The sequence below is a fragment of the Bufo gargarizans genome, chromosome 1 (genome assembly GCF_014858855.1).
Source record: "Bufo gargarizans isolate SCDJY-AF-19 chromosome 1, ASM1485885v1, whole genome shotgun sequence".
Taxonomy (NCBI): domain Eukaryota; kingdom Metazoa; phylum Chordata; class Amphibia; order Anura; family Bufonidae; genus Bufo; species Bufo gargarizans.
In genome coordinates, this window is record NC_058080.1 from 617,120,452 (window position 1) to 617,146,632 (window position 26,181).

General features: G+C 39.1%; 1 protein-coding gene across 1 annotated transcript in view; it reads right to left on the reverse strand.

The window, feature by feature from the left end:
- Nucleotides 1-434: 434 nt before the first annotated feature.
- The window catches only part of KCNN2 (potassium calcium-activated channel subfamily N member 2), a 237,967-nt gene continuing 212,220 nt past the window's right edge, over nt 435-26,181 (reverse strand). Inside the window, exons 7-8 of the mRNA XM_044291181.1 lie at nt 20,152-20,221; nt 435-1,264 (exon numbers count right to left, since the gene is read on the reverse strand). Of these exons, the coding sequence (XP_044147116.1) occupies nt 977-1,264; nt 20,152-20,221 (358 nt within the window). The 3' untranslated portion in view covers nt 435-976. The remainder of the gene's footprint in view (nt 1,265-20,151; nt 20,222-26,181) is intronic.

A 26,181-nucleotide genomic window follows, 5' to 3' on the forward strand; every position in this document is an offset into this window, starting at 1 on the left:
ACACCTGTGAAGTGAAAACCATTTCAGGTGACTACCTCTTGAAGCTCATCAAGAGAATGCCAAGAGTGTGCAAAGCAGTAATCAAAGCAAGAGGTGGCTACTTTGAAGAACCTAGAATATGACATATTTTCAGTTGTTTCACACTTTTTTGTTATGTATATAATTCCACATGTGTTAATAAATAATTTTGATGCCTTCAGTGTGAATCTACAATTTTCATAGTCATCTAAATAAAGAAAACTCTTTGAATGAGAAGGTGTGTCCAAACTTTTGGCCTGTATTGTATATATATATATATATATATATATATATATAATGTGTGTGTATAATCAATTTTATTAAAAACAAACAAAAAATAAAGAAGAAAGATAAGATAAAGAAAGTGAAACAGTTGAAAAACATAAACTTTTATTCAAGCCTGGATAAATCTACAACCAAGAACTATGCTATATATCTTAAGGCAAGGTCTAAAGGTAATATAATGTATTTATGCATTTAATATTTTATACTATGATACAGTTAAAAAAAATAACTAAGCCTTTGTGGCTGTCATCCTACTTTTTTAAATTCATAAATAAATAATTTTATAAAAATCACATTGGTACATATCACTTGGTTATTTCAATAAACTTGCCTAATATAAGCAGAACCCATTGTATGAACAGAAGTGACCATACAATTATGTTCAGAAATTATTTTATTATACTATATAGTAATAAACTTTCTTTGAAGTGCATGAATATAAAGTTAGTGAAACAGAGAAACAATCTATATAGCAATGATAGGTGCATTCACTGTGCATCTGAAAGAAATAAAAGAGTTCTCACTCTATTTGGCCTAAAATGTTATGTTCAGGTTTCTAAGATTCTGACATCAGAACCCAGATAACACTGATTAGAACCATAGGGCTTTACAATAAAAGCTAAAATATTGACCATATGATGGCAAAAAGTCTTTTTGGTTAACATATTCCCTTCTAACTACTTTCCGATGAAGTTGGAGGTGCTGTGGATGAAGACCGTCGCCTTCTTGACACAGATCGTGAACGTTCCATGCTGTATGCAACATGCTTGTCATAACTCTGCAGCTGAGTTTCAACCAAGTCCCTCTGCTGTTGGCTGATTGCCTGACTAATCAGTCCAGGGAGAGCTTGAATGCTACCAATTAATGTCTCTAGCTTTGTTTCTAAGACAACAATCCTCTTCTCAAAGTCTTCACTTCTTTCATTCAAATCGGAGATCAAGTCATACATGATGTTTTGGGTCTAGGAGGAAAAAGAGGAAATTGACAGAAATCGTTTTATATTATGACATTGTGCACAATCTCCAGAAGGCTTTCTCTGATGACATACACAAAGGAATATAAACACTTTCTAATATTTTATAGAGACAGAAGTTTGGAGATATAATGCAAGTATGCCACTGTCAGTTTCTAAATATATTACTGATATTAATGGTTAATTAATCTAAGATAGATAGATATGTAATAAATAGATAGATACTGTAGTTAGAGACAAATAGATATGAAATAGATATACTATATATAAGAAAAAGACAGATACAGATGACTTTTTTTATGTATTCCAATGGCTTTTGTCACAAAATTTAGTAAACAATATTTAGTAAACCCCCGTTGTTTTCATATCATAGGTCAAGAAATCTTTGGGATAATTTGGTAACTTCAGACGTAGTCCCTAGTAAGACTTTGTGCCAGAGTTTTATTGTGCCACCAATATCTGGTTGTTTCCCTTGTCTTAGTGGTATTAATTGTGCATTGATGATCAAGGGGGGCATTTTTTCTCATTCCATCATTGGGGTCCCACTTTGTGTCTTTTTTTGGGGACTGGTTTTGAGCACCCATGATTATCAGCTTTTGCCATTGTCAGAGCTTGCTGTGTGATGTTCTTTGGTGATTCAATCAGTGTTGTTTTAGGACCACTGTATTTTTCGCCCCAAAGTGGGGGAAAAATGTCCCTGCGTCTTATGGGGTGAATACTAATGAGCACTTCCATCATGGAAGAGCTCATTAGTATCAGAAGGGACCTGGAAGCAGTGAGGGCTCTGTACTCACGGCTTCCTGGTCCTCTGCTGTCGGCTGTGCATTGGCTGGGCACAGCGTGAGGGTGCTCTTTTACCTCACGCTGTGCGCGCCAGTTCACAGCACAGCCAACAGAGAAGGAGGACAAACAAGCACGTTGGTGGTGTGAAGCGGCGGCTCCCGGAGCAGGAGAAGTAAATTCTTTTTTATTTTAGGCATGTGGCACATCTGAGGCAATGGGGGCTGATCAAAAGAGGCATGTGGCTGATCAAATGAGGCAAGGGGCTGATATGAGACTGGAACTGATCAAAAGAGGCATGGGGGCTAATATGAGACTGGGGCTGGTCAAAAGGAGGCATAGGGGCTGATATGGGGCTGAAGACTGATCAAATGAAGCATAGGGGGGCTTATTTGAGACTTGGGTCTGATTGGGGGTTCATTCACTTTGGGGTGTGGGCAGAGGTCAGATTGTGGGTCTGATCTGAGGTCTTATTACCATTGGGGATCTGATTGGAGCTGTGATCTGAGGTCTGATTAAAATTGGGGATCTCATTGCAGGTCTGACATGAGGTCTAATGAAAAATATTTTTTCTTATTGTCCTCCTCTAAAACCTAGGTGCGTCTTACAGGGTGAAAAAATAATTACCTTATCTCTCCATTGTTCCCTTTTTTTACATTGTGTTGGTTAACTTGGCATTAGTGCACGGTTTCACTTGCTTTACAATTTTACATCATAACATAATATGTTCATACAATGCTTTTCACAAAGATCTTGTGTCCAAAGTATATTAATATTTGAGCAGATCCCTTATAACACTCTTTAAAGCAGTTTTTTGCTGATAGAGGCTGAGATGGTTGCTCTGCCCTTTTATATGATGGTGCACTTTTGTTGGCATGCTCTGAACAGCTACACTTATTCTCCTTTTTCCAATATGGTGGATGCAGGTCTTATCGCTCACCATGAATGTCACACATGCACTTAAGTTTTCTTTTGAACTCGCTCCCCCTCCAATGTCCAATGCACATTAGCTTTGTAGGGAGGCCGTATGATAGTTACATGTGTTTGCAGCTATATATGTGTGGCAGTGTTATCCTTGTGCTGAGCTGAAACATCACATCACTTTGAGGCACATTTATTAAGACCGACGTATTTGGCAGCGGTCTAAATAACCCCTATATCTGGCGGTGGATCCGCTGGAGTTATACAGAGGCGCAGGCCTCTACATACAGTACAGACCAAAAGTTTGGACACACCTTCTCATTCAAAGAGTTTTCTTTATTTTCATTACTAAGAAAATGGTAGATTCACACTGAAGGCATCAAAACTATGAATTAACACATGTGGAATTATATACATAACAGAAAAGTGTGGAACAACTGAAAATATGTCATATTCTAGGTTCTTCAAAGTAGCCACCTTTTGCTTTGATTACTGCTTTGCACACTCTTGGCATTCTCTTGATGAGCTTCAAGAGGTAGTCACCTGAAATGGTTTTCACTTCACAGGTGTGCCCTGTCAGGTTTAATAAGTGGGATTTAATTATTTGCCTTATAAATGGGGTTGGGACCATCAGTTGCGTTGTGGAGAAGTCAGGTGGATACAGAGCTGATAGTCCTACTGAATAGACTGTTAGAATTTGTATTATGGCAAGAAAATAGCAGCTAAGTAAAGAAAAACGAGTGGCCATCATTACTTTAAGAAATGAAGGTCAGTTAGTCCGAAAAATTGGGAAAACTTTGAAAGTGTCCCCAAGTGCAGTCACAAAAACCATCAAGTGCTACAAAGAAACTGGCTCACATGCCAGGAAAGGAAGACCAAGAGTCACCTCTGCTGTGGAGGATAAGTTCATCCGAGTCACCATCCTCAGAAATTGCAGGTTAACAGCAGCTCAGATTAGAGACCAGGTCAATGACACAGCAGCAGACACATCTCTAGAACAACTGTTAAGAAGAGACTGTATGAATCAAGCCTTCATGGTAGAATATCTGCTAGGAAACCACTGCTAAGGACAGGTAACAAGCAGAAATGACTTGTTTGGGCTAAAGAACACAAGGAATGGACATTTAGACCAGTGGAAATCTGTGCTTTGGTCTGATGAGTCCAAATTTGAGATCTTTGGTTCCAACCACCGTGTCTTTGTGCGACGCAGAAAAGGTGAACGGATGGACTCTACATGCCTGGTTCCCACCGTGAAGCATGGAGGAGGAGGTGTGATGGTGCTTTGCTGGTGACACTGTTGGGAATTTATTCAAAATTGAAGGCATACTGAACCAGCATGGCTACCATAGCATCTTGCAGCGGCATGCTATTCCATCCGGTTTGTGTTTAGTTGGACCATTTATTTTTCAACAGGACAATGACCCCAAACACACCTCCAGGCTGTGTAAGGGCTATTTGACCATGAAGGAGAGTGATGGGGTGCTGCGCCAGATGACCTGGCCTCCACAGTCACCGGACCTGAACCCAATCAAGATGGTTTGGGGTGAGCTGGACCGCAGAGTGAAGGCAAAAGGGCCAACAAGTGCTAAGCATCTCTGGGAACTCCTTCAAGACTGTTGGAAGACCATTTCAGGTGACTACTTCTTGAAGCTCATCAAGAGAATGCCAAGAGTGTGCAAAGCAGTAATCAAAGCAAAGGGTGGCTACTTTGAAGAACCTAGAATATGACATATTTTCAGTTGTTTCACACTTTTTTGTTATGTATATAATTCCACATGTGTTAATTCATAGTTTTGATGCCTTCAGTGTGAATCTACAATTTTAATAGTCATGAAAATAAAGAAAACTCTTTGAATGAGAAGGTGTGTCCAAACTTTTGGTCTGTACTGTAAGTTCGGTGGATCTTCCTCTGCTTCTAAATGTAAGAAAGCGTCCTTGCTGTTTTACATTTGGACCATTTTCTACACCTAAACAAGGCATAGAAAATAGTAAATAAGATGGGCCTTGCGACCCTTCCCCGTCCACTTTTTTAACCTGGCGTAAGCAGGGAGAAGTCGCAGATTGTGGCACAAAGGACCTTTTCACCATAATCTGTGCCAGAAATACACCTAATTTAGGCATATTTCTGTTTAATAAATGACCCCCTTAGTTTTTTTTGAACTTCTGGAGAGTCCTCCCTTTTTCAACTTTTTATCTACTAGACTTCTTGAGTCAAGTCCCCTTGGGCTTGCATCTCACCTTCATTAGCTACCTGGTACTGTTTTTTTTGTATTTTTCATATAACTTGATACAGTATATACGAAATAGACAGTATCGATAGATAGATAGATAGATAGACATTTATAAAGGAGAAGGTGGCTCTACTTTGTATCGAGAGGGATATGGTGCACGTATCGTGACAATGCTCCTAGTCACTTAAATGTATATATTTAAAAAAAAAAGTAGATAGGCACTCAATCACCTGTGGACATCATAAAACACAAACATTTATTTGCATAGTTCAATAATCCCAAAAGACAAACTCATATATACAGAATAAATCCTATAAGTAAGGTTGCTCTCAGTCAGTTGTCCTCTCACTGCAAATATGAACTTGATATATAGTATTCACTTACCCATGGGTTATTACAGAGTTCAGTGCTCCTGGTGGCATCCCACGTGTCATGGAGGCTGAGTGTCTCTTAACTCTGATTAGTTCCCACCGTGGTGTGTGTAGCGCTGCCTCCGCTCCAATCTCGGCGTCCCACGTGTTCCGATGTATTTCTGCTTCTTGTTGGCGTCTCACACGTGTATCCGACACCTTCGGAGTCGTAGTTCCGGCAGCGGTATAAGATCTTCGCAGTGAGGATTTATCCTATTTCTGCTGGCAGAATGGTTGCTCTCTAATGTCGCTCCTTTAAAGCATCATGTGTACGAGTACTTGAAAGCTGTAATTAATTACCAGACGCGTTTCGAAGTCTCTATTTGTCTGGCTTCTTCCTCAGTGTTTATCCAGCTCATGAAGTAATACCCTTATATACCTTATTTCCAATTTGTCCGGTACTATTCAAAATGTGGGATCTTGTTATTTGTTTGCTAAATTTATACCTCCAACATACATATTATAGGGCAATTTAAACCAGCATTTGGCATAATTTAGTTACTGTAATGTGTCTCTACGTATCAACATATACTCCTAGGATATATAAGCAATATAAAAAGAAATATAGAAATGAGAAAATACAAAAATATATTCTTTGCGTTATACATGCGCCTAAAATGTTTTTTTGGGGGGGGAGATTGCGTTTTTCACCTGCATTCCATATCTGTATTATAATTAAAACCCATTCAGTCTTAGTTATTAAATTCATCGTATATATGCAATGTAAAGAAGGAATAAACTAGCTCAGATCCTTATTAATATAGCAGAAAAATATTTTTCATTTGTGTTATATATATATATATATATATATATATATACAGTACAGACCAAAAGGTTGTACACACCTTCTCATTCAAAGAGTTTTCTTTATTTTTATGACTATGAAAATTGTAGATTCACACTGAAGGCATCAAAACTATGAATTAACACATGTGGAATTATATACATAACAAAAAAGTGTGAAACAACTGAAAATATGTCATATTATAGGTTCTTCAAAGTAGCCACCTTTTGCTTTGATTACTGCTTTGCACACTCTTGGCATTCTCTTGATGAGCTTAAAGAGGTAGTCACCTGAAATGGTTTTCACTTCACAGGTGTGCCCTGTCAGGTTTAATAAGTGGGATTTCTTGCCTGGTAAATGTGGTTGGGACCATCATTTGCGTTGTGGAGAAGTCAAGTGGATACACAGCTGATAGTCCTACTGAATAGACTAGAAAAGAAAAAAGCAGCTAAGTAAAGAAAAACGAGTGGCCATCATTACTTTAAGAAATGAAGGTCAGTCAGTCCGAAAAATTGGGAAAACTTTGAAAGTGTCCCCAAGTGCAGTCACAAAAACCATCAAGCGCTACAAAGAAACTGTCTCACATGCGGACCGCCCCAGGAAAGGAAGACCAAGAGTCTCCTCTGCTGCGGAGGATGAGTTCATCCGAGTCACCAGCCTCAGAAATCGCAGGTTAACAGCAGCTCAGATTAGAGACCAGGTCAATGCCATACAGAGTTCTAGCAGCAGACACATCTCTAGAACAACTGTTAAGAGGAGACTGTGTGAAACAGGCCTTCACGGTAGAATATCTGCTAGGAAACCACTGCTAAGGACAGGCAACAAGCAGAAGAGACTTGTTTGGGCTAAAGAACACAAGGAATGGACATTAGACCAGTGGAAATCTGTGCTTTGGTCTGATGAGTCCAAATTTGAGATCTTTGGTTCCAACCACCGTGTCTTTGTGCGACGCAGAAAAGGTGAACGGATGGACTCTACATGCCTGGTTCCCACCGTGAAGCATGGCGGTGGAGGTGTGATGGTGTGGGGGTGCTTTGCTGGTGACACTGTTGGGGATTTATTCAAAATTGAAGGCATACTGAACCAGCATGGCTACCACAGCATCTTGCAGCGGCATGCTATTCCATCCGGTTTGCGTTTAGTTGGACCATCATTTATTTTTCAACAGGACAATGACCCCAAACACACCTCCAGGCTGAGTAAGGGCTATTTGACCATGAAGGAGAGTGATGGGGTGCTGCGCCAGATGTACTGGCCTCCGTCACCGGACCTGAAGCCAATCGAAATGGTTTGGGGTGAGCTGGACCGCAGAGTGAAGACAAAAGGGCCAACAAGTGCTAAGCATCTCTGGGCACTCCTTCAAGACAGTTGGAAGACCATTTCAGGTGACTACCTCTTGAAGCTCATCAAGAGAATGACAAGAGTGTGCAAAGCAGTAATCAAAGCAAAAGGTGGCTACTTTGAAGAACCTAGAATATTACATATTTTCAGTTGTTTCACACTTTTTTGTTATGTATATAATTCCACATGTGTTAATTCTGATTAATTTTGATGCCTTCAGTGCGAATCTACAATTTTCATAGTCATGAAAATAAAGAAAACTCTTTGAATGAGAAGGTGTCCCCAAACTTTTGGTCTGTACTGTATATATATATATATATATATATATATATGAAACAATAATTAATAAATAAATATATAAATACAAAGTATATATAGAAAATATTGAAAAACATATAGAAAAAATACATACACAAATACCCCTAAAACCTTCCTGTTTATTTCATTTTTCTTTTTCTATATAAAATAGTATGGCTATAAAGGCTATTATATCCACTAAGATATAATTGGTGCAAAGTATAAAACAAACAACGATTCCACGTCAGTGGGGGGCACCCACCCATTTTTATATCTATAAAAATCCAAATAGTTCTATCTCTGCATTCAGACCTCCGGCAGTAAAGTGTTAAACTCGAAAATCCTTCTTGATTCTATTCTAGACATCCTATCAATGTGATTTCCACCCCTCCAGTGTTTTTCTACTTTTTCAATTGCTGTGAACCTTAATCCCCTTATATTTTGATTATGATATTGTTTAAAGTGATTTGACAATTAATGATCCTTTTCTTTAACGTTCTTTTAATCCTGCCTCCATATTGTTTTTTACACTGGCATTCCACAATATAAATCACGTCCATTGAATTGCATGTTAGGCAGTCCTTAATGGTATGTGAGTATGTACTGGTCGTTGATGTTATCTTTGTTGTTTTACTCGGAAAGGATGTCAATTTACAACCCCTACACGTTCCACATAAAAAAAAAAAAAGCTATATTCTCTGTACGTTGTTTGGAGGGTTTAATACTGTGTTTAGTCTTAATCGAAGGGGCAACTTTAAGGCATAAATTAGGTACTTTTTTAAACACTATTTGAGGGTCTTTAGGGATCAAAGATCCAATCACCTTATCCTTCTGTATATAATGCCAATGTTTTCTCACAATTTGTTGAATCTTCCAATATTGGCCATTAAAAGGTAAATTTATTCTAACATTATCCTCCATAGGTTCGTTGTCTTCTACTGTCTTTTGTTTTTGAAGAAGGTTTGTCTATAAAGACTGCGTACGTTTTCTAATACTGGTTCTACCAAGGTAAGTGGGTATTTATTATTAGTAAATGCCTCTTTCATTTTTAAGGCTTCTTCTTCAAATTTTTCATTTTTCGTGCAGTTCAATTTAATACGGCAAAACTGACCGAAAGGGATATTTAGAAGCCATCTCGGTAGATGGCAGCTGTTATACAAGATAAAACTGTTGGCTACCTGTTTGTGGAATGTATTGCATATCAGGCTCTATTGAGATCTGTAGCTCTAGAAACTCTATTGAAGTATTAGAAATATTTGATGAATAGCGCAAGTTGACGTTGTTGATATTGACTAAAAAGCAATCTAGAGATTCCCTATCTCCCTTCCAAATAAAAATGACATTGTCTATGGCAAAGCACCATGTCTGTCCCCAGCCTGGGAGTGATATTAAAATGCTCTCATTGCGCCATAAATAGGTTGGCATAGCTGGGGGCAAACCTGGTGCCCATGGCTGTTCCTCGAATCTGTACATAGAATTCCTGATCAAAATAATAAAAATTATGTGACAAAATAAATTGTACACTGTCCTCTAAAAAATCAATCTGTTTCAGAGGGAGTCATGCATCTATCACCAGCTGTTCTTTCATAACTCTTATTCCGTGTTGGTGGTCAATAATGGTGTATAATAACTGTACGTCTAATGTACCAATTGTCCATTGTGGATTAAATTCTAAATGTTCTAATATCTGAATGATTTGAGTAGTATCTCTAATATATGCCCTCGTATTTTTTACAGTAGGTTGCAGCAACTTGTCGATATACTGTGAGAGATTTGATGACAAGGAACCTATCCCCGAAATGATGGGACATCCTGGCGGATTTTTTGGGTCTTTATGAAGTTTAGGTAAACAGTAAAAGAGCAGTGTTCTCTGTTGGGTATTGATTATAAATTCATATTCTTGTTGTGCCAATATGTTTTTTGCAAAACCTTTGTCACACATTTTTTAATTATTGGTGGTATCGCATTGTGGGGGTCCCCTTATAGTTTACTGTAAGTACTTTTATCTCCTAATTGTCTGTTACACTCTTCATTGTACTCATCCAATCCTAGAACTACAATGGCATCACCTTTATCGGCTGGTCTTACTATAATTTGCTCTTGTGAATGTAATTATTTTATTGGTTGAATTTCTTGTCTAGCTAGATTACTTTATCGTCTCAGATTTTTTGTATGTCATGTTCAACACATTTTCGAAAAGTAATAATCTCCTGACTCAATTCCTGTCTTGGATATCTGGCTGATTTATTTCTCAAACCTGTATGTTGAAAAATATCTGTGTTTAATCACATTTCCCTTTGTGTTTATAGATTTTTTTAGAAAATATTTTTTCAAACAAAGTTTTCTACTACATTTTTCAATGCCGACGTAAGTGTCAAATTTGTTTAAACTATAAGTGGGTGCAAATTTTAGCCGTTAATCTAATAATTTAATCTGTGTTGATATCAAATTTGTCCTGCTCAAATTCACCAATATGTTTTGTGTCTCATCCTCTATCTGTTGTGTCTTGTTCCTTTTTCTCCCTGGATTTCTATAGAAAAATGGGTGGATGCCACCCACTGACATGGAATCGTTGTTTGTGTTATACTAAAGAAAAAAGGAAAAAAAGAAATAAAGAGGAAGGTTTTAGGGGTATTTGTGTATGTATATGTATATATATATATATATATATATATATATATAATGTTTTTCAATATTTTTCTATATATACTTTTTATTTATATATTTATTAATGTGATATATAAATGAAAAAAAGGCAGCACAGCCCAAAACCAGATATGGGTGCACAGACCGCTGGGAAAAGTCAATCCCACGATTATAGATAGAAAAAGGCAGCACTTCAAAAAATAAATAAAAATTTTAGAAAACTCTTTATTCACCTCAGTGGCAATGATGACGTTTCGGCTCTGCACTAGAGCTTTTCTCAAGCAAATTTGTCAAACATATTTTATATATATATTTATAAACATATGTGAATATTGTGCCCAATGTAGGTGATCCATTTTTAAACATATATATAGAAAAAATGAAAAATCTTTTTCTGCTATATTAAGGATCTGAACTAGTTGAATCCCTTTTTACATTGTATGTATATATTCGATTAATTTAATAACTAAGACTGAATGGGTTTTAATTATAATACAGATATGAAATGCAGGTGAAAAACACAATCATGTTAATCGCATGTATAACGCAAAGAATATATTTTAGTATTTTCTAATTTCTATATATTTTTTGATATTGCTTATATATCCTAGGAGTATATGTTGATACATAGAGACACATAACAGTAACCAAATGATGCCAAATGCAGGTTTAAATTGCCCTATAATACGTATGTTGGAGGTATAATTTAGCAAACAAATAACAGGATCCCGATCCACATTTTGAATAATACCAGAAGAATTGGAAATAAGGTATAGACAAAATCAAACAAATAGAGACTTCGAAATGCGTCTGGGAATTAATTACAGCTTTCAAGTACCCGTACACATGATTCTTTAAAAGAGCGACATTAGAGAGCAGAAATAGGATAAATCCTCACTGCGAAGATAGACACTATTGATCTAATACCGCTGGCGGAACTACGACTCTGAAGGTGTCGGATACACGTGTGAGACACCAACAAGAAGCACCAACCGAGAAATACATCGGAACACGTAGGACGCTGAGATTGGAGCGGAGGCAGCGCTACACACGCCATGGTGGGAACTAAACGGAGGCAAGAGTCACTCAGTGCTCCATGACACGTGGGACGCCACCAGGAGCACTGAACTCCGTAATAACCCACGGGTAAGTGAATACTATATATCAAGTTCATATTTGCAGTGAGAGGACAATTGACTGAAAGCAAACTGTATATCAACAGGATAGTGTTCCAGATGGGACACTAAGTAGACTGCATTTAATTATACAACCAATAATGCATCGTATGTGTGCGTTCGAATTATCGGAGACTTTTTTTGGATACGGCGGGCTGAAATAAATAATACTTGGACACAAAAGGCAGATAGAAAATGTACTCTTACTATTTGTAGACATACCATTTGTGGATCTGATTTATTGAATAAGAGGAGTGCTATATCCTGCAATATGCTTTCACTATAAATTGGACTGTTTAACTTCAGTGAATATTATTGCAATCAGTGTTGGTAGTACTATTATACCCCCGAGAGTGTATAGGCAGGGGGATGCATTTTAATTGATATCAATGAATTAATTTTATTTATTTTTTTTACACATAGGATTGTTTTATTTGTAAGATTTTTTTTACTTATAGGATTTATTCTGTATATACGAGTTTGTCTTCTTTTTGGGATTATTGAACTATGCGAATAAACATTTGTGTTTTATGATGACCACAGGTGATTGAGTGCCTATCTACTTTTTAAAAATAAATAGACAGATAATGCCAAGACACATTCAGCTCTGATTACAGAAATCTGTATCTGACTGGCCAGTCCTCAAGAATTTACAGCTTCTGCAGACTGCTAGGACCTTTTCACACCTGACATCACTGAGGGTTAGTTTTCTCTTTCTCTGTGCAATATTAATAATGCACATAAATCTGACATCTCTTTTGATTTCATTTTGATTCCAGTTTATTTGGTTGTAAAGATGTCAGCTTAAATCTCTGTTCAGTAGAACAAAGAGGGGCTTAGAGGGCGAGCCATCAGAGACCTTGTCTGACAGTTGAAAATGTTTAACAAAAGCAAATACAAAAATGATTTCAAAACACATACATTTAGAATAAATGTCTTCAAAGGTGTTCGTAGCTAAGTCTAGACCCTATGATACTATCTACAGTACTCTCTCAAAATAAGCTGTTGAAGCTTACAGAGATTGTACTATGGATCTGTTTCATGGTAATCATAAAATGTAGAAGAAACAGTATTCTCTCAACCTTGCATAAAATCAGTAATCTATCACCTCTAATAATAAAAGACACTGCACATATAGGGTCATGTTGTAGCTGTTTTTTCTAGTGACATGAATGGTATTGTCATCTACAGAGAGGAATAATAAAAACACATGTATGCTATACAGCCTGATCTCCTTCCGTTGTCTGACGTTCCTATGGCAACCAGATCTTTACTGGAAGAAAATAGTATTTTTATGTGGGAGTCAATTCTACCTTTCACATTCTCAATCACATTGGACCGACTGAAAAATAAAAAATTTTCACTTTACCAGGATGCAAAGCATTAGGAAAAGAAGCAGTGTTTCTGTAAGTAAGTATTTTGTATTTTTCTTTAGCATATCCAGTGAGTATGCTAAAGACTCTGGGGTATGAATACTTTTTACAAGGCTCTGTAAGTGTTCATATAAATACATAGGGCATGATCTGTAATTGTAGACTTATCTGCATTCATTGATACAAAAGATGTAAAGAAGAGGCCAACGACCTGTTGATCATGATCAACAGGTCTTTTGCCAGCTGATGCCAAGTATATCTCGGGGGTTTTAGTCAGTACTGGAGAATACAATTTATTTTCTGTTACTGACAGAGTGCCCAGTGTACTAGATGACATGGTACTAGATCCAAGATGGGAGAGTCAATGTTCACCGTCTTTATGCTCATCCTGGTCCTGTTCTCCACTACTGTGTCCCTGCTGTGAGCCTCTTTAGAAGTGTCACCAGGAATGTTTTGGGCTCAAAAGTCCAAGGATAGGTGTTTTGGTGACTTCTGTTTCTCTCTTCATCTGTTTATTGTCACAGGGGAGAGGGTCCATGGGATTAAAGGGGCTCAGGTGGTGATGAAGATTGAAAAGTGAAGAATATGAATCTGGGCAGCAGAGTCTGCAAAGACGAGTCACAGCTGGGGAAAGTGTTTATGGCACTTTGGACGAATGGAGAAGATGTGGAAAGAGAATGTCTATAATCAGAGAAGACGTCACCCGTGCGTCACTGGGGGTTAATGTTGTGTATTTTGCCTGTGATTGCGTCTGATCAATGCTATTTGTTCTGAAGCACTGAATTTAATTTAAAATGAATAGTCAATTAGGAACAGTGACTTTTTAGCAACACCCCTTGTAACTTACACACCTTTTCACCACAACAGTATGTTGGCCCATTGAATACAATTAGCATAAATAGTGTATGAACTAAAACTTCCTATAAGAAGGGCACAGTAATCAACCATACACCAGTAGAGAAGGCTTTAACACCACAGCATTTCATAATAGCAATCAGGAAGAGCATACAGCTGCACAGTCATATAAAGGCAAACCAGTGACAATTTGGAAGCCTCAACTCCAAAAATTATATTTACTAATTTATAGGATGTGATAATGCATGTATGTGGTGAAATGTCCCCAATTCTATATTATTCATCTAGATAATTTTTCTGTGGAAAAAAAAACATTCTAATTGTTACAAATATCATTTATATACATCAGTGCAGAGATAAAATATGTTAAAGAAGCGATCTGGCAACTTGTTTAAACATATAGGGGCACATTTATTAAGACTGCATTTTAGATCATTTTAGACACCAGTCTTAATAAAACCCCATAGCTGGCAGAGGATCCTCCGAAGTTATGAAGAGGTGCAGGCCTCTCCATAACTTTGCCACATCCAGCAGCAGTTCTAAATGTAAGACAGCTGCCTAGCTGGATTACATTTAGACCATTATCTATACCTAAAACAGGCGTAGAAAATGATGAATGAGACTGCCCGCCGGCCCGGCCCCTTTTCCGCCCATGCCATGCACATAATTTTAGACCTAGCTGCCATCCGCACCTAAAATATGCCTATATTTCAGTATAATAAATGACCCCCATAATGCTAACTCATTAGCAATATTCTAGCAATGGAGAGGAATAGTCTGGAGTAGGGGTAACCAAATGTATACTTCCTAGCTCCTCAACTCTGAAGTTATAGACCTCAGCGAGGTCAAGGCCATAAAGCCCAGCCAGCCTGCTGCAGTGTAAGCGAGAAGTATGTGTCATGTAAAAATATATGCAACCTGTGGGAGACAGTGCAAAATGTGCTCAGTAGGTTTTGAAGAAGGAGATATCACAATCTAAGAGCGAGAGTCTGAGCAGAGTGAGCAATACTGTGTACCAAGGCAGTATACAGCAACCTACAGAGATGCTGATGCAGAGTGTGTGGTAGTGCACCACATGGAGAGATAGCCGTGGAGTGCAAGAAACCAAAGCCAGACCGCCAACATCCATGGCTGTATCGTGAGCTGGAGAGGAGAAGGAATTAAAGTGGCCAAGAACCCATGAATGGCACATCAGATAAAACAAGTATACACAAGGCATACAGAATAGCCTCTAAGTTATTCAATAAAAAATAACTAATGTAAAAAATAAAAATCAGACATCAAGTAGTACATGACAATTTTTTTCTAACAAAGCTAGAAACTGCCCTGTACCATACATGGATCCAGAGATCTCCACATTCATTGCTCTGCTAGATTTATATCAAGCTGACAGCTCAAGGGGAGTATCTTCTCTGCTGCAGCTCAGGAGGTGTGTCCATGCTCTCCCTATCACAGCTCAGGAGGTGTGTCCAAGCTCTCCCTATCACAGCTCAGGAGGTGTGTCCATGCTCTCCCTATCACAGCTCAGGAGGCAGTTGAAGGATGAAACTGAAACTAGGCATGTGTGACCATCTAGTAGGACAAAGAAATAAGACAAAACAAACTGCAGGTGGCGCTATAAAGATATAACTGAGTGGCTATGCAAAATTTTTAATTACACGCAATTACAAAATAATTCAGATCCAGGTGCTGGTTTGAAAACTGTAGAACATTTTTCGTGGGATAACCACTTCAATAATAACCTATGTTGCCATGGAGGACTTCTTTAAATTAGTAACATTCAAGAAAAATGTATACCTATGGTTTTAGTAATATACATAAAACTATAACTCCCGATAATAGTCTTTTACACAGTGTTATGGGAACATTAAAGAGGACCTTTCATCTGTTTAACCCTAGTCTAATTAGGGTCCCACCTTATAGGGCGGCCCCCACTGATGTCATCGCACTTTTTTTTATTTTATTTTTTAAGACTTGGTTATACTAGGCGGAGACTGGAGCGGTTCTCTTCTCCCTGGCTGTGAGAGCATCCAATCAGAGCGCACCGCTCATAGCCAGGGAGGAGCTCATTCTCCCTGTCTTTGAGCAGTGAGCTCTGATTGGATGCACTCACAGCCAGGGAGAAGAGAACCGCTCCAGTCTCCGCCTATTATAACCAAGTCGGCTAATTAAAATATAAGGCACCAAAATCAACGGGGGACAGCAGCGGACGTCTTTGAAAAAAGAAAAAAAAAAAGTGCGATGACATTAGTGGGGACCGCCCTATAAGGTAAGACACTAATTAGGCTAAGGCTAAACAGATGAAAGGTCCTCTTTAAGATGCAAAAGGACTCCAATAATTAGATGCAGTGCCACAAGATGCTACAGTAATAGGATAACCAAATGTAAACTCAATTTTTTTCACATTACTAGCTGTTCTACCCCCTTGCCAATGGTGCACTACCAATTGTGTATTGTTGTCATTGGGTGCTGCAGCAGGGCAAGGGAGAAATGTCTCCCTGTCCCACCTTTTCCTCTGATAGGCTCCCTCTGACAGGAAACAGGCTGAAAAAAGCCTGCACCGCATTGCTGACGGACGCATGGAGGTAAGTATTTAAGTTTATTGTCCATTATTTTGCACCATACTGTTGGAACACCATGGGTGGGGGTAGGAGCACTATGGGGGCATGTTCATGTACTGGCACATTTGATAGGGGCATATTTTGCACTGGCACACATTATAAGGGGGTATTGTTTGTGCACATTATAAGGGGGTATTTTTGTACTAGTGCACACTATAAGGGGTATTTTTTGTACTGTGCACATTATAAGGGGGCACTTCTTGTACTAGTGCACATTGAAAGGGATTTTTTTGCATTGCACCCATTATAAGGGGTTATTTTTTTGCACTGGCGCACAATATAAAGGGTTATTGTTTGTACTAGTGCACATTATAAGGGTCTATTTTTTTTTGTACTGGCCACACACTATAAGAATTATTATCACTGGGGAACAATGAGGAACACGATTACTAGTATGGGCAAAATGGGGGCATTATTCCTATTGTAGGCACTGTTAACACTAAGTTCACTCTGGCAGATAATTATTTCTATTGGGGGCCATTATGTTTACACTATTAGTGTCAGGGACACTATTTGCTGGGCACAGTTATTTTTAGGGCACTGTGTGACAATAATTACTGAAGGGGCACTATCTGTTTGGTACTAGTATTTTCAGGGGGGTTATCTGTTTCTGCAGTATTGCATTGGGGAGCACAGTTGGTGCAGTACTGAGGGTGGCAGGATGGGGTGTTGAGAAGGTGGGGTTTGTCAGACTCTGCAGAGACAAGAGAGGGATGAAAGAAATCATAATAGTGGTCTGGTCCAAATGGAGAAGATGAGGAAATAGAATTTCTATATCAGGATACATCATTGGATGTAAGAGGCATGTGGCACTGTATGTTTTTTAGCCGTTGTATGTAGTGTTTTCCAAGTATGTCTGTAACAGTAGGGATGGAGAGAAGGGGTTGGGCTGAGAATTTGGCATGGGATCGGGTGCTGTTTCAATTTTTGCCTCAGGTAGAAGAAAGGCTAGGTATTCCAGCTGCCCCTTGCCACAAAGCACTGAGGGAAGGGGGCCCAAGCTGAACTCTTGCACCAGGACCCATGAGCCTTTAGCTACGCCCTTGAATCCTATGTATAGGAATGGTTATTTAATTAAGTCCCTAATATATTCTGACATGGTCAGTAGAGGTTTACAAGTTTACAAGTTACTTCCTGTTGCATTACTGAGAGCCTAAACCTTACTGCCTGTCAGTACAATATTCTCCCATTGAGCACGTTCCAGTGCCTTGTGCAGGGTGGCAGCAAGCTTAGAAGAAATATATTATTACCAACTCTCCCCATCAACTTCTAATTAGATCTTCTGTCTTTTATTGGGAGGAGCAGCTTGGGGAAATCAGCGTAAAGAACTGGACTGGAATACTAATTTCTATGAGCCACAGCATTGTCACAACTGACTGCTGCAATCAGGCTTGGCTTGAGGGTTGAAGGCAGATCATTGCTTGCCTCATTCTCTCTGTAACACCATCCATCCGCGCCCCCCTGTGGGTACATCCCCATGGGCCCCTGCTCACCGCACTAACTTTTGTTGAACCACAGAAGTGGTTTCCCCCTCTCATTCCTGCATGGTACTGAAAAAAGTTAAAGCCAAAATGTCTTGCATGCTGTTTCAACTTGATACAGATACTGATCTGTAGTGGGGATTCACATGAGATGGAGTGGGAGGGAGTGTGCAGACAAAGAGTGGGTCAGGAAAATACAGTCATGACTTCAGCTACCTACAGAAAAGGTAAGTGCAAGGAGTAAATATATACGTGTGTGTATTGTATATCCATGTGTGTGTGTGTGCATATATATACATATATATTCACCTGACAATCATAACATTGTGATTTTTCCTACCTGTTATATACATCATATTTAAAGGAAACCTTTCATGTTAAACACGATGTCTGAGCTAAAGGCAGCATGTTACAGAGAAGGAGGAGCTGAGAAGATTGAAATATAGTTTTTATGGGAAAAGATTCAGTAATTTATTCATTTATATCCCTGCTCATTCAGAGCTTTAAAGTCAATGATGCGTCCTATCAGTGATGACAGCCTTCCCTCTATGACTGTGTATACAGAGATAGCTGTCATCACAGATAGGGCCGACTCCTTGACTTCAAAACCCAGAATGAGCAAAATGAATGAAATACAAGTTTTACTAAATCTTTTCCCGCAAAACGACATCAATCTGCTCAGCTCTTCTTGCTCTATAACATGCTGCCTGCAGATTAATTTGCATTTTCATGGTGACAAGTTCCCCTTAATAGATGCAATGACTACACGTACATGAATTCGACACAATAAATATTTCTGAATATTGCCTACAGAAAGTTTGGATTTTTACCCCTACAAGGTATAGTATTGAAGTCCTGCAGAAATTTGATGTAGTACAGGATTAAACTTCTGTTCTGTATCCCGTTAATAGTGCCCAAGTCATTCATGTGTACAGTATAGGGTTCTTATGTCTTCTGTAGGATTGCGGTCAATGTTACATCAGTTTTAGCTAGCTGATGTACACCAGTGGGTTAAACACAGGAACTAGACATTTGTAGTCATTTTATTGGTTACACAAAATAGTGAAGATAAAGAACAGAAAGAACCATGCAGGAAGAACCATGGCCACCTGTGGACACCTTCTGGGCATTAAACATTTTCTGCCATTTTTGAGATACTGGGGTTAAAAATCAGTCTGTTTGCAGAGTATCACTTTTGAGTCCCGTAAGCTGATGTAAAGCCATGTCACATTATTTTTTTTATGACAATGATACCTTGCCTATATATGAGACCTTATACTGCATACTTTTTGTGTAGTGGCATAGAGACATTATCTGGCATTATTCCCCTAGGGTTTGCTGAGGATCTAGTCCTTTGATGTGCACATTTTTATTTATTTTTTATATATACTTTACTTTACATAGACGATAGTGGTGCTATATATTTTTTTTATTATTTTTGGTAATTTTATATTTTTATGTGCACATTTCCGGACTATATTTAGCATATGAACATTATATATCATATTATCATCTACACCAGCAAGCCCTGTTTTTTTATGGCGATTGTGCATATATTTGGATTTTGTTGTTAATGGGTTATGTGTTGACTGAATAAATATGCTAGGTCATTTTTTTAATAAATTATTTAGAAATAGATTCTCTTTAATTCTGGCCACCACACAAGCAATTGCCTTTCTTCAGAAGTGTGTCAGGACCAGCACATGACATCTCCATTCTAGCACTGTCCTCTGCTACTATCATACCTTTGTAAGTAGACAGATGAACATTGTGGCAGGAAGTGAACTTCTAGAATGACCATGGAAGATCTGGAGATAAAGACTAATAACATGGAATGTGCCCAGTGAACAGGAGGAAACTGTTTATCCCTGATTTCACTTTCCAACTTTTTTAAAAATATATATTTTGAGTCTTAAATTTGATTCCACTTTAAAAACATCTATTCATTTCTTCTACTAACCTTTGCCAAATCCACCAAGGTATTTGCTTGATCATTTAATTTCCGCTGTTCCATTTTAACACTTCGCAACCTGGAAAAAAATCAGTTATTGATCTCTTGCTATAATTTGGTGGAGCTCAGAATCACATGCATCTTGCAGGAAAAGTTCAAAGTATATGAGAAATGTCTTGAGAAATCAGTTTTGTTATGTTTCTGTAGAATGAAGGGCATGCTTCTTCAACACAGCAAAGCGTAGAACAAGAAAGTGTGATGTCCTCATCACTGTTCCAACTGATTATAGAATAAAAGAACAAACAACTTGTTTATGATAGAGAAAAGCAGAAAGTATCATGACAAGCAGTACAGGGAAACATACAAAACTATATAATACCTAATATACAAGCATATGCTCTTCCCTGTGTCTGCATGTGCTGATACAAGTATAGCCCTTTTTAGTCTGAGATGGATTCGGTTAGAGGGTGTTTGATACCTTGTGATGAAATTACAGTGATAAGTGAGAATTTCCATTGCGTAAAATCATCTTTATTTGACCAGCAGCTAAAAACAAAACTAACAAAGTGTATAGTTTTCAAAGTCCTGGCCAAATAGTTATATGCGCACTCAACCAGGGATGCATACAGAGACTACTTATGGTTCCGACTACCCAAAGTCATGGATGAAGAATGTTTCCTAATTAATGATTTAAAGGAATTAAGGTTGTATTTGATGTAATTGAGATAAGAAGGAAACTATGCATCCTGGTTATAATTTTGCGGATTCCTTGTTTCATCTACATGGTTTCTGTCAATAATTATCTCAATATATCTGATTTATACATATCCAGGTTCCTATGATTTGAGGGACTGAATAGATTTATGGACTGTCAACGATGAATTGGGGGACTGTAGATCAATTGTTGCAACCAAAGATTATTTTTGTACATCATTACATTGAGTTACACTGTAGAGTCGTGGCCAAAAGTTTTGAGAATTACATAAATATTGGAAATTGGAAAAGTTGCTGCTTAAGTTTTTATAATAGCAATTTGCATATACTCCAGAATGTTATGAAGAGTGATCAGATGAATTGCATAGTCCTTCTTTGCCATGAAAATTAACTTAATCCCCCAAAAAACTTTCCACTGCATTTCATTGATGTCATTAAAGGACCTGCTGAGATCATTTCAGCAAGAGCCAGGATCGTCTCCTAAAGAGGATTCAGCTGCGGGATTGGAGTGCCACCAGTGCAGAGCTTGCTCAGGAATGGCAGCAGGCAGGTGTGAGCGCATCTGCCACGCACAGTGAGGCGAAGACTTTTGGAAGATGGCCTGGTGTCAACAAGGACAGCAAAAAAGCCACTTCTCTCCAAAAAAAACTATCAGGGATTGATCTTCTGCAGAAAATATGGTGAATGGACTGCTGAGGACTGGGGCAAAGTCATATTCTACGATGAAGCCTCTTTCCGATTGTTTGGGGCATCAGGAAAAAGGCTTGTCCGGAGAAGAAAAGGTGAGCGCTACCATCAGTCCTGTGTCATGCCAACAGTTAAGCATCCTGAGACCATTCATGTGTGGGGTTGCTTCTCATCCAAGGGAGTGGGCTCACTCATAATTTTGCCCAAAAACACAGCCATGAATAAAGAATGGTACCAAAACACCCTCCAACAGCAACTTCTTCCAACAATAGTTTGGTGAAGAACAATGCATTTTTCAGCACGATGGAGCACCGTGCCATAAGGCAAAAGTGATAACTAAGTGGCTCGGGGACCAAAACGTTGACATTTTGGGTCCATGGCCTGGAAACTCCCCAGATCTTAATCCCATTGAGAACTTGTTGTCAATCCTCAAGAGGCGGGTGGACAAACAAAAACCCACTAATTCTGACAAACTCCAAGAAGTGATTATGAAAGAATGGGTTGCTATCAGTCAGGAATTGGCCCAGAAGTTGATTGAGAGCATGCCCGGTCGACTTGCAGAGGTCCTGAAAAAGAAGGGCCAACACTGCAAATACTGTCTCTTTGCATAAATGTCATGTAATTGTCGATAAAAGCCTTTAAACGTATGAAGTGCGTGTAATTATATTTCACTACATCACAGAAACAACTGAAACAAAGATTTAAAAGCAGTTTAGCAGCAAACCTTGTAAAAACTAATATTTGTGTCATTCTCAAATCTTTTGGCCACGACTGTACACACATGGACTTCAGCTGCAGCATCCATGGTGGAAATTTTATCAAAAAAAATTAACAGCACCATAAAATAATGAAAAGGGGCAGTGGTGTTAATGGTGATCAGTTAGTGAAATATCATCATCATTGACAGATTTAGGGGGTTTGAGATAAACATGTTCTACATTGCTTCCAAAATTTAGCTGCAGTGGTCAAAAAAGACAGTATCCATCAGCGGAAAACTGACTTTAAGGTAGTGTCCCATCAAGTTTGTTTTTATGTAAAAATAAAAGTAATGTTTTGTTATGAGCAGGCTTAATAAATCACTCACATAATGGCCGCAGAGACTTTCTATGGATATATCGACTTAACTAGCATAAAACTGGATGTGGCACCATTGATGTACATGGTTTTTGGTTCCGAATTTAGCATGTTCAGTTTCGCATCCTGCACACAATAACGCTGCTTGGAGCGGTTTTATGTCTAGCATGGGAATGCAACAAACAGGAATGGAATGCATTCTGGTGCACTCAGTTCTGGTTTGTTCAGTTTTGTCCCCGTTGACAATGAAAGGGGATAAAACTGATGAGTTGTGCTGTGGTTTTGAGACCCTGAGCTGGATCTCAAAACCGGACAACATAACGCAGATGTGAAAGTAGCCTTATCTCATCCTCTAAAATAATACTGATCAGAGGAGCATACTTGTCAAAGTTGCCTCATTGTAAGAGTTAGACACTGAAGACATTTTGCACAGAAATTAGCTTTTTATGATTCTCCCGTGCTCTTGACAATTGTTATAAAATGAGCGGGGCTTAGTGGAAGTGAGCAGGCCCACCTCAGACTGACACATTTATAATAATTTACGCCAGATAACAGGCATAAATTATAACTGAAATCTACGCCAGTTATGAAATTTCAGCTCGTGGCACATAGACAGCCAAAGCTGCAACAAATTTATAAAGTATGAAACTACAGTCTTTAGTTAATGTGTCCCAGATGTGCCATTAATGCAGCCATAACAGTACCTTTGGGATCCACAAAAAGAGGTATTTGAGTTCATCTTGGCCGCATACTCTTTTGTCACAGGACTGGTGACTTTACACTAATGTCTCCAGTCTACACTGGCATTTAGAAGAACTAAGCATCATCTCTGACCTAGGGAGACCAACTACCACCTCTCTTCCTCCATACTATGTTATGTTCTGGGGCCTCATGTCTTTAATATACACCCATGGCAGGACTCTTGGCATAAAGCTAGGGTAATTAAGGGCTTGCCATGTGAGTTGCATAGAAATAATACATTCTCAAATCCATCTTAAAGGTGAGGTGATTCTCTTCTGTTGCAGTCTGTGAATAGCCTGAACTTAACAAAACATGATCCTACAGGTTAATTTTAGAAACATATTTCTGAAATGATAATAAGGTAATCTGAGAGCATTATTATTACTTTGTGCTGTCTTATGGCTGGCAATTACTTTGCAAACAGATATTCTGAGGGAAAATTACTATTTTTTTTAAATATAATTACAAAATCAATACAATAGTACTGTCCAGAACCATATGAGGAATGCAGAAAATACTATAATTTTTTCATCACTTGATAAATATCTGAAACTCCAGCTCACAAGCGGATAGTTCCACAGTAATCATAGGGTTACCAAGCATAAGCATATGGAGCACTAACACTTTGATATGGGCTGCACTAAAAAGAGTATTAGAAAGCGCCAGGTATAGTGACTGTGAGGGCAAACCTGTTTTCGTTCTACTGTAAGCAGCGCTGTCCTTATAGCAGATAGCACATGTGGCTGTTTACTCCATATTTCTTATCTTCTTTACACCTGCTCCTGTTCAGGGAGTAGTTATAGGCAAGTGGTGGATAATAGTACGTGGCCATCGAAGGCTGCTTGAGTTCCCAAGGTGATCAAAAATAAATGCATATTGTGGTGTGTGGTTTTTGCCACGAATCACTGCAAAATCATCACAAAACTGCTTTATGTAATGATCCCTGGCACAAATGTGTATGGCACTTGTAGAAGGTCTTGAGCAAACAAGGTCATATGACCATATGCGCACAGGTCCTGAAGCCAGAATGCAGAGCAGCACGAAGGCTCTACAGAGGATTAGAGTATGGGGTCTATGGTCTGCACTTTAAGGGTTTCTCCAGGATTTTTATTATTGATGACCTATCCACAGGTCAGGTCATTAATATCAGATCAGTGGGGTTGAAGGGAAGGCCGTGCTCCATATGAGTGCAACCTTTCCTTTTTTTTTTTTTACCTGCTTGCCGTCGACAACATAGCAGTGAGCAGGTTTAACTACAAGCCGCCCCATTCATTTCAATGAGATAGATCACTCCTATTTAAGTGTCTTGGAGCTATCCCATTTAAATTAATGGGACGTCTTGTAGTTACACGAGCTGCATTATCGACGGCGAGCAGGTAAACAAACAAGTGAAGGCTGTGCTCACATGGAGCTCGGCCTTCTCTTCAACCAGCTGATTGGTGGGGGTTCTGGGTGTCGGACCTCCGACAATCTGATAATTATGACCTGTCCTGAGAATAGGTCATCAATATTAAAATCCCAGAAAACCCCTTTAAGAAGTTTGGGATTTGTATTAGTTTAAAGGATTTGTTCCGCATTTAGGGAGTCTGGTCTGAGGTTCTGCATATATTTAGCAGGTCTATATTTGTTTTAAGGGGGTTTGCACTGAGGACTCTAACCGTTTAGGGGGTTTGGTGTCTATATTTGTTTAGTGGTTAGGTCTAGGGCCTGCATATATTACTGGGTCTGTATTTATTCTAGGGTTTGGTCTGTCATCTGTATTTATTTTTTGTTGCCGTAGAGGCTGAGGATGGGCTGCAGAAGTGAGGGGCCAAAGATGTCTGAAAACTCCACAGGTGTCAGGAGAAGTCATCATAGTGATCTGGTCCACATGGGGAAGAAAAAAAAAGTATGTCTACAATAATAGAAGATATCACCTTTGAGTCATAGAATTTATAGAAAAGCTGTCACCTCTCCTGCCATGTATTTTACATAAAGTATACAGGAAGTCTTCATGCAGCCCAGCCCTAATTGGCTACTGAGTGCTACCATTCCCCATGTCAAAAGGATGTGTTCCTACACAGTCTGATACTGTCAGTGTCATGGAACCATGAACCAGACGTACAACAAGAGATAAGTGGAAAATAAGAAGGTTTTATTGAAGAGCAAGCCGTAAGCAAAGTCCGAACGGATGGCTAAACCGAAGCAGGGTCTTGCGGAGACAGAGGTCAGGAACCAGAAGGGTAGTCAGACGAAGCCAGGAACAGGAACCAACGGGGTAGTCAGACGAAGCCGGAATCAGGAACCAACGGGGTAGTCAGACGAAGCCGGAATCAGGAACCAACGGGGTAGTCAGACGAGGCCAGGATCAGGAACCAGAAGCAGCAGCAGTCTTGGAAGCATGTGAACACAGGAGGACCAAGCAAGGAACTGAAGCCACAGACCTCCTATATATATGAGCTAGGCATCCAGCTCCTCCCAGTGGGAAGGAGGAGCCGCAGGGTGGGAGGCTACAAGAAAACCCAGAAACCAAGATGGCCGCCAGCACCTGTCAAACGAAGGGAACAGCAAGGAGGTAAGACCATGACAGTACCTCCCCCTCAAGGGCCCCTCCTCCGCGGAGTAAGGAACGGTTTCTGAGGGAAGCGTGCATGGAAGGCCCGGAGCAAGACAGGAGCATGGACATCTGCGGAGGGAACCCAGGAACGCTCCTCTGGACCATAACCACGCCAATGGACCAAAAACTGCACCCGGCCGCGGACCAGGCGTGAGTCCAGGATATTGCTCACCTCATACTCCTCACGATTGCCCACTTGGACCGGACGAGGCCGAGGAATCGAGGAA